General features: G+C 41.1%; 1 protein-coding gene across 1 annotated transcript; it reads left to right on the top strand.

Moving 5' to 3' along the window:
* Positions 1-584: 584 nt before the first annotated feature.
* Positions 585-7,554, top strand: LOC119510055 (probable helicase with zinc finger domain). The gene has a single exon (XM_037804092.1). It carries the CDS (start codon positions 746-748, stop codon positions 6,575-6,577), a length of 5,832 nt encoding a protein of 1,943 aa, XP_037660020.1. The 5' UTR covers positions 585-745; the 3' UTR covers positions 6,578-7,554.
* Positions 7,555-14,692: the final 7,138 nt, after the last annotated feature.

The raw sequence follows: 14,692 nt of genomic DNA, 5'->3' as shown, positions 1-14,692 counted from the left end.
AATTCCACCCAGAAAGCTCCAGGTTAGCCGAGCATTTGCATAGATCCAGAAACATTGCCTGTGTCTCGTTCCCCTTCCTATTTTGTCTGCTTGCACTTTGGTGATGGGTGATAGGTGATTCTTTGTTTATCAAGTTGTCATCAAAATAATGTTTCCTGCTTTCTCCAGAGTTTTAGCTTTATGGCAGATAAAGCTTAAATTAAAAACCTCACAAAGGTCCATTACATTCTATTTACACTATATTATTAAACTTAAAATGAAGCGGTCTTTCACTTTTTTTTTTTTTTTAACTTCAACCTGGTAAATTTTTTCTCAAAAGCAATTTTAGGTCTATAAACAAGAACCTTAAAAATGTCTTTGTTTGTGGATCTAACAATTTTACAGTTATAATTCCATACTAATCAAAGAATCAGAAATGTAGACAAGAATTAGGTACAAGGATGTTCTTCAAATTATTGTTGTTATTATAGTGGGATGCTTATGTTGAAAAATAAGAGTTTAATCAATTATAGTATATGCATATGATAGAATAGTATATGGTCATTAAAAATATTGCCAAGGCTTTGTGGGGACGTTGACAAGTGGATCCAAGATGGCGTAGAAAGTAATGACAGGAATTGGATGAAGCAATTGATCACTAATGAACTACAGTACTGGTGAGATGTGTAAGAAATTATAGAGAGCTCTGATGGGCTATTTGGGTAATACCCAGTGCAGTGAACTGCAGGATTTTTGTCCCTGAGTCATGGAAGACAGAAGAGCTGAGAAGTCATGTGAACAAGCGTGTGAATCACTTAAAAAGCAAGACTATGAAATGGCCCTCAAGCACTGCACAGAGGCCCTCCTTTCTCTAGGCCAGTACTCCCTGGCAGACTTCACAGGGCCATGTCCATTGGAGATAGAACGCATCAAAATTGAAAGTCTCCTTTACAGAATTGCCTCATTTTTGCAACTGAAAAACTATGGGCAAGCTGATGAAGATTGTAGGCATGTGTTGGGAGAAGGACTGGCCAAGGGAGATGGTGCCTTTCAGGCAGTGCTGTGCTGCATGCAGCTGAAAGGAAAGCTCCAGCTTGTATCCAACATTCTTGCCAAGTCACTGACAGGAGAGTCCCTGAATGGGATGGTAACAAAAGATTTGACAAGACTAAAAACACTTCTCACAGAAACAGAGACAGCAACTAGTAACGTCCTCTCTGATTATCATGTGGAAGACTTAGAAGAAGGATCTTGTAATGGTTGGCATTTCCGCCCACCACCTAGGGGAATCACAAGCAGCGAGGAATATACTTTGTGTAAAAGATTTTTAGAGCAAGGAATCTGTAGGTATGGTGCCCAGTGTACTTCAGCACATTCCCAGGAAGAACTAGCAGAATGGCAGAAAAGATATGCTTCACGGTTGATAAAACTGAAACAGCAAAATGAGAATAAACAGCTCTCAGGCAGTTACATGGAAACCTTGATTGAAAAGTGGATGAATTCGTTATCACCTGAAAAAGTGCTTAGTGAATGTATAGAAGGAGTAAAAGTAGAGCATCATCCTGATCTGTCAGTTACTGTCAACACCAAAAAATCTCATCAAACATGGACCTTTGCTCTCACTTGTAAGCCTGCAAGAATGCTGTATCGTGTAGCATTGCTTTATGATGCTCATCGTCCTCATTTTAGTATCATTGCAATATCTGCCGGAGATAGTACTACCCAGGTATCACAAGAAGTCCCAGAAAACTGTCAAGAATGGATAGGAGGAAAGATGGTCCAAAATGGATTAGATCATTACGTGTATAAAGTCGGAATAGCATTTAACACAGAAATATTTGGAACTTTTCGCCAAACTATAGTTTTCGACTTTGGATTGGAGCCAGTACTCATGCAAAGAGTAATGATTGATGCAGCTTCTACAGAAGATCTTGAATACCTGATGCATGCAAGACAGCAGTTAGTAACCACAGCTAAGCGTTGGGATTCTTCTTCTAAGACTATTATAGATTTTGAGCCTAATGAAACTACTGATTTGGAGAAGAGCCTTCTTATCAGATACCAAATTCCTCTCTCTGCTGACCAGCTATTTACCCAGTCCGTTTTAGATAAATCATTGACCAAGACCAACTATCAGTCACGGTTGCATGACCTTCTTTATATTGAGGAGATAGCCCAGTATAAAGAAGTCAGCAAGTTCAACCTCAAAGTGCAATTGCAGATTCTAGCAAGCTTCATGCTCACTGGTGTTTCTGGGGGTGCAAAGTATGCTCAGAATGGACAGCTATTTGGTCGCTTTAAGCTGACTGAAACACTTTCTGAAGATACTTTGGCTGGACGACTGGTCATGACCAAAGTCAATGCTGTTTATTTATTACCAGTCCCTAAAGAGAAGTTAGTACAGACCCAGGGAACCAAAGAGAAGGTTTATGAAGCTACTATTGAAGAAAAAACAAAAGAATATATATTTTTAAGGTTATCCAGGGAATGCTGTGAAGAACTTAACCTTCGACCTGATTGTGACACACAGGTCGAACTTCAGTTTCAGTTAAATCGATTACCCCTCTGTGAAATGCATTATGCATTAGATAGGATCAAGGACAATGGGGTTTTGTTTCCAGACATCACTATGACTCCTACCATTCCTTGGAGTCCCAACAGACAGTGGGATGAGCAGTTGGATCCTCGACTAAATGCAAAACAGAAAGAGGCTGTTCTGGCCATTACTACTCCGCTTTCAATACAGCTGCCTCCTGTTCTTATCATCGGACCCTATGGGACAGGCAAAACATTCACTCTAGCTCAGGCTGTTAAGCACATACTTCAACAACAGGAGACTAGGATTCTCATTTGCACCCATTCTAATAGTGCTGCTGATCTCTACATAAAGGATTATTTACATCCATATGTAGAAGCAGGCAATCCCCAGGCAAGACCTCTCAGGGTATATTTCAGAAATCGCTGGGTAAAGACTGTCCACCCAGTTGTGCATCAGTACTGTTTGATCTCAAGCGCACATTCCACCTTTCAGATGCCACAGAAAGAAGATATACTTAAACATCGAGTGGTTGTTGTTACATTGAATACTTCCCAGTACCTCTGTCAGTTGGACCTTGAACCTGGGATTTTTACGCACATTCTATTAGATGAAGCTGCACAGGCCATGGAGTGTGAAACCATTATGCCTCTAGCATTAGCAACTAAGAGCACTCGGATTGTCTTGGCTGGAGACCACATGCAGCTCAGTCCTTTTGTTTACAGCGAGTTTGCTAGGGAGAGAAACCTGCATGTTTCATTACTGGATCGACTGTATGAGCATTACCCTTCCGAGTTTCCTTGTAGGATCCTCCTGTGTGAGAACTACCGCTCCCATGAAGCTATCATCAATTACACATCTGAGCTTTTCTATGAGGGCAAACTGATGGCCAGTGGAAAGCAACCAGCTCACAAGGATTTCTACCCACTAACTTTCTTTACAGCACGAGGGGAAGATGTACAAGAAAAAAATAGCACAGCTTTTTATAATAATGCAGAGGTATTTGAAGTGGTGGAACGTGTAGAAGAGTTAAGAAGGAAGTGGCCAGTAGCGTGGGGGAAGTTAGATGATGGAAGTATTGGTGTGGTGACTCCATATGCTGACCAAGTGTTTAGGATACGTGCTGAACTTCGAAAAAAGAGATTGTCTGATGTTAATGTTGAACGGGTGCTAAATGTTCAAGGAAAGCAATTCAGAGTTTTGTTTCTTAGCACGGTGCGTACAAGGCATACTTGTAAACATAAACAGACGCCAATTAAAAAGAAAGAGCAACTGCTAGAAGATTCCACAGAGGACTTAGATTATGGATTTTTATCTAACTACAAGCTTCTTAATACTGCCATCACAAGAGCACAATCCCTGGTTGCTGTGGTGGGTGATCCCATTGCTCTGTGCTCTATTGGAAGATGCAGGAAATTTTGGGAGCGGTTTATTGCCCTATGTCATGAAAATAATAGCCTACACGGAATCACTTTTGAACAGATCAAAGCTCAGTTAGAGGCTTTAGAACTAAAGAAGACGTATGTGTTGAATCCACTGGCACCTGAATTTATCCCCCGGGCTCTAAGACTGCAGCATTCAGGAAATACCAACAAACAACAGCAGTCGCCACCTAAGGGGAAAGGCCTCCATCATACCCAGAATGATCATTTCCAGAATGATGGAATTGTTCAGCCCAATCCTTCTGTACTTATTGGCAATCCTATTAGAGCATATACTCCTCCACCTCCTCTTGGACCTCACCCAAATTTGGGGAAATCTCCAAGCCCTGTTCAAAGAATAGATCCCCACACTGGGACAAGTATTCTTTATGTACCTGCTGTCTATGGAGGGAACGTAGTTATGTCGGTGCCTTTACCTGTACCATGGACAGGATACCAGGGTAGGTTTGCAGTTGATCCTCGAATCATTACACACCAGGCAGCAATGGCCTATAATATGAACCTGTTACAGACACATGGACGTGGGTCTCCCATACCTTATGGCCTTGGACATCACCCACCTGTCAGCATAGGGCAGCCACAAAATCAGCATCAGGAGAAGGATCAGCATGAACAGAATCGAAACGGTAAAAGTGATACAAATAATCCTGGACCTGAAATTAATAAGATTCGAACACCAGAGAAAAAGCCTACAGAACCAAAACAGGTTGATTTGGAATCAAATCCACAGAATAGAAGTCCTGAATCACGTCCTGGTATTGTTTATCCCAATACCAAATTTCATCGCAAAGATAACCTCAACCCAAGACACCTAAATCTTCCTCTTCCTGCTCCTCATACACAGTATGCAATCCCTAATCGCCATTTTCATCCCCTTCCCCAGTTACCAAGGCCACCATTTCCTATTCCACAGCAGCACAACTTGTTAAATCAACAGCAGAGTAATTTACCTGAACAACCAAATCAAATGCCACCCCAACCAAATCAGGTAGTCCAGCAGCAAAATCAGATGAATCAGCAGACTCAGCAGCCACCTCCTCAACTTTCTCCTGCATACCAGACAGGACCCAACAACGCTTTTTTTAATAATGCAGTTTGTCATCAGGCGCAGTCTCCTCCTGCAGAGGCTGTGATTCCTGAGCAGCAGCCCCCTCCCACGCTGCAAGAAGGCCATAGTCCCCTGAGGGCCATTCCACAGCCCAGCCCCATTCTTCCTTCACATCTGAGTAACTTCATTGAGGAGAGCTCCTCGGGATTGACTATCAGGGAGGCTTTAGATCATCGTGTGCCTGGGAGCATCACTCTGGAAACATTTAGGCAGCAGCAAGCGCGGTTGCAGCAGTGGACTGAGCATCCTGCCTATCTCAGCCATGGCGGTCCTCCGTATCCACACCACCACCACCCTCACCTCCCACATCTCCCTCAGCCTCCCATTGGGTTACATCATCCACAAGTAAGGGCAGACTGGAAGCTCACCAGCAGTGCTGAAAATGAAGCAGAAACAACATACTCAAGGTTTCAAGACTTAATCAGAGAACTGTCCAGTCGTGATCAAAGTGAAACACGGGAGCTAGCTGAAATGCCACCACCTCAATCAAGACTTTTGCAATATAGACAAGTTCAGACTAGGAGCCCACCAGCACTCCCATCTCCCCCATCCAGTTCAGACCACAGTAGCCACTTTTCTAACTTTGGTGACAACAGCAGAGACGTTGAAGTAGCCAGTAGCCCAGCATTTCCGCAGCGCCTACCACCCCAGATATTCAGCTCACATTTCTCGTTGCCATCTGAACACATTGCCCCTCCTCCCTTGAAGTACCTGGCACCTGATGGAGCATGGACTTTTGCTAATTTACAACAGAATCATCTAATGGGGCCAGGTTTTCCCTATGGCCTACCTCCGTTGCCTCACAGGCCACCGCAAAACCCTTTTGTACAAATTCAGAATCATCAACATGCTGTTGGTCAAGAGCCATTTCACCCATTGTCATCTCGAACAGTGTCTTCTTCTTCGCTCCCTAGCTTAGAAGAGTATGAACCCAGAGGACCTGGTCGGCCCTTGTACCAAAGAAGAATCTCATCTAGCTCAGTCCAGCCTTGTTCTGAAGAACTAAACACTCCTCAAGACAGTCTTGCTCAGTGTAAAGAGCTTCAGGACCATAATAACCAATCTTCTATCAACTTTTCATCCCCGGAGTCCTGGGTAAACACCACCTCATCTGTCCCCTACCAGAACATTCCGTGCAATGGATCCAGTAGGACAGCTCAGCCCCAAGAGTTGATAGCTCCTCCCACAACTGTCATCCCCCTTGAGGATCAACTGAAGTCTGAAAACCTCGAGTTATCCAGTTCCTTCAACTATAATGTGCTGCAGCATCTCGGCCAGTTCCCCCCACTCATGCCCAACAAGCAGCTCGCCGAGTCGGCCAACAGCAGTAGCCAGCAGACCTCTGCGGGGAGCAAGCCCACCATGTCCTATGCCAGTGCTCTGCGAGCCCCTCCCAAGCCAAGGCCCCCGCCTGAGCAGGCCAAGAAGGGTAGTGACCCTCTTTCTCTTTTCCAAGAACTTAGCCTGGGGAGCTCATCAGGCAGCAATGGCTTTTACTCCTATTTTAAATGATCACTTTTTTTCCCTCAAGGGGGAATGTTTTAATTTCTGTTCATATCAATAGAATTAAGATAGTTGGACTTCATCTATAGATGCACATTTCCCTTTGTTTTTAATATTAAATATGTTCTCACTTAATTGCTTTGCTGCTAGACTTGCAACTAATTTTTTAAAAGTATATTCCATTATTTTGCATTTTTGATGTGTCAGAATTTTGACAGCTTTTATGTAGAATAAAAAGTATTTTTAAATTTGTGTATTGTTACATATGTTTGCATCAAGCTAGCAGCTAAGAGGTTAATTGTGCAACTATTAAAAAAAAAAGAAAAAAGTTGTCTAAAATGTATTTAAAAAGAAAAAAAACTGTAAGTAGCATTTACATTTATTCAGTAATATTACCATATGCTGGGTTTCTGTACCAGAAATGGCCAGTTGATGTACAAATGTATGTTATTTTTGCTTAAATTCATTTAAATTTTTTTAAAATAAAGGGGCAGCATCTTCTAAATACTTTAAGTTTTATCAGCTTTTTTTTTTTTTTTTTTTGTGACAGGATGCTGCATTCTAAAACTTTTATAGTTTTTGGACTATGTATGATGTGCTGTTGTAATCTCCATCCACTGTAGGATAGAGTTAAAGGCATTCTTGCAGGTGTTTTTAGTATGCCACTGTTTTTTGAAATGTGAAAAAACATTGGCACACTTAGTTATTTTATTTTTTGGACAAGCCAACTTCAGGCTTGTTTTTAATGTTAATTTGATAGTGTTGGGTTTTTTTTTTTAACAAATCATGAAGCTGAAAAATTTTTAGGATTGTTGGTGCTTAGTAGACTCGATAACTATTTTAAAAATGCGTGAATTTAGTAAAATACTTTTTTTCTCACTATGCATGTATAAATGTTTGTAATCTGGCTTTCCCCCCTTCTCCAGTGGTATAAAGAATCGTGCCGCTTTAAGGTTTGTTTTTTTTTTTCCACCAGTAAAACTTTTGGTACCTTATATGTTGTTTACATTAAAATGTGACACTATACATGGAAATTCAAATATTTTGCTAACTGTTTTGTTTGAGGAGCATCATTAAAGGAGAAATATGTTAGTCAAAAAAAAAAAAAAAAAAAAAAAAAATATTGCCAAGACTTGCTAACTATGCACATACCTAATTTTATTATTTATAAATTAACTGTCTCTATTTCTGGGATTTGGGGAATTTTTTTTAGTCCAGTTTTATTGAGATATATTCACATACCATACAATTATCCATGGCGTACAGTCAACTGTTCACAGTACCATCATATAGTTGTGCATTCATCACCCCAATCTATTTTTGAACATTTTCCTTACACCAGAAAGAATCAGAATAAGAATAAAAAAATAAAAGTAAAAAAGAACACCCATATCATCCCCCCCCATCCCGCCCTATTTTTCATTTAGTTTTTGTCACCATTTTTCTACTCATCTATCCATACACTGGATAAAGGGAGTTTGATACACAAGGTTTTCACAATCACACTGTCACCCCTTGTAATCTACATCGTTATACAATTGTCTTTAGGAGTCCAGGCTACTGGGTTGGAGTTTGGTAGTTTCAGGTATTTACTTCTAGCTACTCTAATACATTAAAACCTAAAAAGTGTTCTCTATATAGTGCGTAAGAATGTCCACCAGAGTGACCTCTCGACTCCATTTAGAATCTCTCAGCCACTGAAGCTTTATTTCATTTCATTTTGCATCCCCCTTTTGGTCAAGAAGATGTTCTCAATCCCATGATGCCATGTCCACATTCATCCTCCTGAGTCATATCCTGTGTTGCCAGGAGGATTTACACCCCTGAGAGTCAGGTCCCACGTAGGGAGGAGGGCAGTGAGATCACCTGCCAAGGTGGCTTAGTTAGAAACAGAGGGCCACATCTGAGCAACCAAGAGGCACTTGGAGAGAATCTTAGGCACAATTATAAGCAGGTTTAGCCTCTCCTTGCAGCAACAAGCTTCATAAGGGCAAGTCCCATGATAGAAGCTCGGCACACCAAGCCATCAGTCCTCAATGTTTGTGAGAACATCAGCAACAATCTGTGAGGAAGTCCAACGCTTCTGCATTTTCCCCCAGCTCCTCAGGGAGGCCCTGCATATATATATTTATTCTCTGCCCAAATTACTTTTGGGATGTGTTGCTATTTCACTCTAACCTATACAAACCTACCATATCTCACTTCCTATTCAAAGTTCAATGTAATTGTGGTGTTTGAACAAACTGACTGTAGAAGTTATATTGTTTAGAAAATATAGCTACTGCACCAAATAAACATCTCTTCTCTTAGTCTTACGTGGAAGTTGAAGTTCCAATGCACAGTCAGCTTCAACCTTCACCCTTTGGCCCAATTTGCCCTAGTCTTAACCAGATCTATTTCATTCATATCTCTAACTGAAGCCTGGGCTCTTTTTCAGCTTTTTTTTTTTTTTAAACAGTTGCTGTATGCAGTAAGTGACATTCTTATCTGCCGAGCTCTAGCTCTGAGTTTCAGGTGTCACACAGATACCCAATGTTCCAGAGACCAATCAGGTTATACACAAAGGGATCAGCATTGCAGAGTTTGGGGATAGCCATTACGATTCAGGAATAGATTTGACTGCTGTAAGAGCTCACAGTCTAGGGAACATTACAGTAATCATTTCCCTGTTAGACTGTGCTCTAAGATTCAGTTCTGAGTTTACACATTGTAGTTAGTCCATATTGGTGAGGCATTATAGTGTTTGCCTTTGTTTCTGGTGTACTTCAAGCAAAATGCTGTCTACAGGATCCATTCACCTTGTTGCATGTCTCACAACTTCACTCCTTCTTGTAGTTGCTCAATATTCCATTGTATGCATATACCTCAGTTGGTGTACCCTTAGGCTGCCTTCACCCATTGCAAATCATGAATACTGCCTCAATAACCACCAGCGTGCAAATGTCCATTCATGTCTCTGCTCTCGGATCTTCCAAGTACATACCCCATAATGAGGTTGTAGGACCTTATAGACCCCACATACCTAGCTTCTCGTGGAACCACCACACTGACCTCCAGATAGGCTACACCACTCTGTCTCCTCATCAACAGCAAATAGGTGCATCCCTCTCTCCATGTTTTCTCCAGCACTTTTACTCCTATTTATATTTTTTCCTACAATTTTATTGATATATATTCACGTACCATACACTTATCCACAGTGTACAGTCAGTTGTTCATGGTATCATCATATAGTTGTACATTTATCACCAGTCAGCAATTACTATGAAAAAAAAAAGTTTTTTAAGCAAATAATAAAAAGAAAAATAAAATATCATAAAATACAATATAATAGCAAGGATGGAAAACAACACCACTACCAAGGATCCCATATCCCTCCCTTATATCCCCCTATCATACACATTTAACATTGGTATATTGCCTTTGTTACATTTAATGGAAGCATATTATGTTACTGTTGACCATAGACTCCAGTTTGCTTTGATCATGTTTTTTCCCAAATAACATCCCTTTTTCAACACTCTGCATGGTTGACATTCATTTGTTCTCCCATATGTGAAAACATTTTTATATTTGTACATTTAGTAACAGTCATTGGCCACTCCAGTTTTTGCCAAGTTTTACAGTCCCAGTCCTTATCATCTATCTTTACCTCTGGTGTCATACATTCCCCTATCCCACCTCTTTCAGCTTTACTCACAGACATCTTTGTTCAGTGTACTTACAATATTGTGGCTACCATCACCCACTATTATGCTATCTATTTCTGGATCTATACAATTAATCCTGCTGAACATTCTGTAGTCCTTCAGCACCAAATGCCTGCTCTCTGTCCTCTTTCTACCTCCTGGTAGCCTGTGTTATCAGCATGTAACTCTCAAACTTTGCTCATTAATGTTAGTTCATATTAGTGAGACCATACAGTATTTGTCCTTTTGTTTCTGGCTAACTTCACTCAACATAATGTCCTCAAGGTTCATCCACATTATTATATATTCCATGTCTTTGTTCTGTCTTACAGCTGCATAATATTCCATCATGTGTATATACAACAGTTTATCAATTCATCCGTTGATGGACATTTGGGCTGCTTCCATCTCTTGGCAATTGTGAATAATGCTGCAATAAACATTGGTTTACAAATGTCTGTTTGTGTCTTAACTTTCAGTTCCTTTGAGTGTATACCTAGCAATGGAATAGCTGGGTCATATGGCAAATCTATACTTATCTTCCTGAGGAACCTCCATACTGTATTCCAGAGTGGTTGCACCATTCTACATTCCCACCAGCAATGAATAAGTGTGCCTCTTTCTCCATATCCCCTCCAGCACTTGTAATTTTCTGTTTTTTGGATAATGGCCATTCTGGTGGGTGTGAAATGATATCTCATTGTGGTTTTGATTTGCATTTCCCTAATAGCCAGTAAAGTTGAACATTTTTTCATATGTTTTTGAGCCATTGTATTTCCTCTTTAGAAAAGTGTCTGTCCATGTCTTTTGCCCATTTTTTAATTGGGTTGTTTGTCTTTCTGTTGTTGTAGGATTGCTTTATATATTTGGGATATTAAACCCTTATCTGATATGTGGTTTCCAAATATTGTCTCCCATTGTGTAGGCTGCCTTTATGCTTTTCTAACGAAGTCCTTTGATGTATAAAAGTGTTTGATTTTGAGGAGATCCTGTTTGTCGATTTGTTCTTTGGTTGCTTATGCTTTGGGTGTAAAGTCTAGGAAACTACCTCCTATCACAAGATCTTGAAGATATTGCCCTATGTTTTCTTCTAAGTGTTTTATGGTCTTAGCACTTATGTTTAGGTCTTTGATCCAGTTGGAGTTAATTTTTGTATAAGGTGTGAGGTAGGAGTCCTCTTTCATTCTTTTGGAAATGGATATCCAGTTCTTCAAACATCATTTATTGAAGAGGCTGTTCTGTCCCAGTTGCTTTGGTTTGACTGCCTTATCAAAGATCAGTTGTCTGTAGATGCCAGAGTCTATTTCTGAACACTCAATTCAATTCCATTTGTTGGTATCTCTGTCCTTATGCCAGTACCATGCTGTTTTGAGCACTGTAGCTTTGTAATATGCTTCAAAGTCAAGTAGTGTGAGACCTCCCACTTTTTTCCTCTTTCCCAAGATATTTTTTGCTATTCAGGGCAACTTGCCCTTCCAAATAAATTTGGTTATTGGTTTTTCTATTTCTGCAAAGCAAGTTGCTGGGATTTTAATTGGTATTGCATTTAATCTATAAATCAGTTTACTTAGAGTTGACATCTTAATTAAAATTAGTCTTCCAATCCAAGAACCCGGTATGTTCTTCCATTTTTTTTTAGGTGCTGTTCGATTTCTTGTAGCGGTTTTCTTTGTATAGGTCTTTTGTGGCCTTTGTTAAGTTTATTCCTAAATACTTGATTCTTTTGGTTGCTATTGTAAATGGATTTTTTTTTTATTTCTTCCTCTTGTTTCACATTGCTTGTGTATAAGAACACTACAGATTTTTGCGTGTTGATCTTGTAGCCTGCCACTTTGCTGTATTCATTGATTAGCTCTAATAGTTTTGCTGTAGATTTTTCTGGATTTTCTACATATAAAATCATGTCATTTTCATCTCCTCCATTATGCCCTTCATTCCTATAAGTTCTGCCGTTTGTTTTTTCAGGTTTATGAATCTCTGTGATGGTCATCCAGTGTCCTCCTTATATTCTTCATCTCTTTTGCTATGTCTTCCCTCAGTTCATTGACTTGATTTTTGAATTGATTCAGATTTGTGTGAACATCGCCAATTAGTTCTTCCTTTAGTTCATTTAATTTATTTAGCAATAATTGTTTCCACTCCTGTGTCTCGGTTGAACTATTAGTTTGTTCCTTTGGCTGGTCCATATTTTCGTGTTTCCTAGGATGGCTCATTATCTTGAGCTGTCTAGGCATCTGACTTTCTTGATTAGTTTATTCTGGAGCTTGTTTTCACTCTTTGACCTAGGGTCTTCTTGTTGGTTGGCTTTGTTCTCTAGCCTTTGGTGTTCAGTTCAGCTTATTCTAGACCTCTAACTTAGGTTCTAGTTGAACAGCACCTCCTGTTTTTCTGTTTCCTGCCCTGCCTCTATGTAGTCTTTTTGTGAGAAGGTCTCCTCAGATATGGTCAACCCCAGTCAGGTTTTCCCAGTCCACAGAGGCCCAGGCCTCAGGAGGAAGGTATGGAGATTCCTCGAGAATGAGACCCTCCTGTGAAGCCTTTAGACTCTGTGCTTTTCCTATGCTGTCCAGCAGGTGGCGCTTGCCAGCCTGCAGCTTCCTTACCAGTGTAAGGGGGCGTGGAGCCTTTAGTTCTCCTGGTGACCCTGACCCTGTCGGGGGTGTGGCTGACTGAAGCTGGTTTCTGATTCCAGCCCCTGGGGTCTGAGTTCCCAAAAGGAGGGCTACCACTGGAGCTGGGCCACGCACCCCCTTTTCTTGGGATGTTAGGGTGTTTAGCCAATTTTCTCAGCCACTAGACATTGCTTTCTCTCTCAGAGCTATCTTAGCTCTGCTCTTGCCTGGGCTCAAATTGCAAGTCTCTGAGGCTTTCTGTAATAGACTTCTTAGAATAATTGTTTTTAAAAAAAGAGAGAAAAAGAGAGGAAGGAAGGAAGGAAGGATGGGAGGGAGGAAGGGAGGAAGGGAGGAAGGGAGGAAGGGAGGAAGGGAGGAAGGGTCCAGAATGGACTATTTACAGTCCTTGCAGATCTAATGGCCCATTGAAATGCTAAAAGACAAGGAGTTGAGGCTGACTAAGGAACAATCAAGAAAGCAGAGAAACCAGCTTTTCAGAGGAGGGATTTGGATTTGCATATGCACCTGATTCTGTTTGAGCCCTGCCCTTCTCTCTATTATGTTCACCCCAACTCTGAAAAAGTCTCTGTTTTTATTTTGTTTTTTTTTTTTTTTTTTTTTTTTGCTGTTTTTGCTAGCCCTGTCTCCTCTCCGCCAGGCTGACTGCTCCCAGATTCTCTGGTGTCTGGTCTCAGTTATCTATGGTTGGAGTTTTCACTCAGCAGTCTGAGCTTTCAGTCAGTGCTACAACTGCAGTTCTCCCTCCTGGTTTCCAGCACTGACTGCACCTCCTCCCTCGGGATTGTACCTGGCAGGGAGAGGCGCGAGCCGCCTGGCCACAAGAGCTTACAGATTTTGCTGATCTCAGCTGCTTTACATGTTTGTGTGTGTTGTATGAGGTATGTCCAATCTCAAATTCCTCTGCAGTGTCTGGTCCATGTAGTTCCTGGCTTTCTACCAACAGGCCCAGAGGAATAACTAAAACCCACACCTTACCACTCCGCCATCTTGCCCTGCCTGTCTTGGGGAAATTTTATGCTTTTGTGTATTGTCTGAGTTTTCTACATGTTGGAAAGAATGCTGTACCTAAAAGAGAATAAATGCCCACATGATTGTGGAGGAGAAAAGAATTTATTCATGATCTTGCAAGAACGGGCACACAACCAAAAATGTGGCATGTGCCCCAAACAATAGAATACAGCAGCATTTATGCCCTAAGCCTAACACCCAGGTCCCTCCCCTGTTTCTCCATTGGCTGGGAACTCCGGAGGTTACAGCCTATCTGAGAGAGCTAATTCACCCGCCTTTGGGATTTTAAATTGTGCAGCCTATCCTAGAGAGCTAACTAGTTTAAATTTCCCGCCGAGTGTTCCTGCCTTTGATTATACCTCACATTCCTTTACATTCCAGTGACCCCGGTTATTGCTTGTTTTCACCCATATAAGGAGCTGGAGCCAACTCTAGACTTACGTCAGGGGTCCCTTCCTTCCCTTTATCCCAGAGCCAGTTTGAGCCAGTCTTGTCTAGTTTCCATTTTCCCTGTTCCACGTTGCCTTAATGTGAAAGCTAAACTTAACCCTTTCTTACACTACAGTGAATATTTCTGTCATATAAAATATGTGTAAAAAAATACAAAGTTAAAACATCACTGCTCTTTATGAACGTTTGCTCAGTAACTACACTCTGCCTGTTGAGGACTGGTGACTGGCTCCAGTCAGCCCTCACCTGGGAGTCGGTCCATCCCCACCACAGCCTCAGCATCACACCGTCATGCTCAGCATGTCACCACAACTGCAGTTGAACCTGAATAGGCATCTTTG

This window comes from Choloepus didactylus, chromosome 15 (assembly GCF_015220235.1).
Source record: "Choloepus didactylus isolate mChoDid1 chromosome 15, mChoDid1.pri, whole genome shotgun sequence".
Taxonomy (NCBI): Eukaryota; Metazoa; Chordata; class Mammalia; order Pilosa; family Megalonychidae; genus Choloepus; species Choloepus didactylus.
Note: the sequence above shows the minus strand (reverse complement) of the source record. Positions and strands in the feature narration are given on the sequence as shown.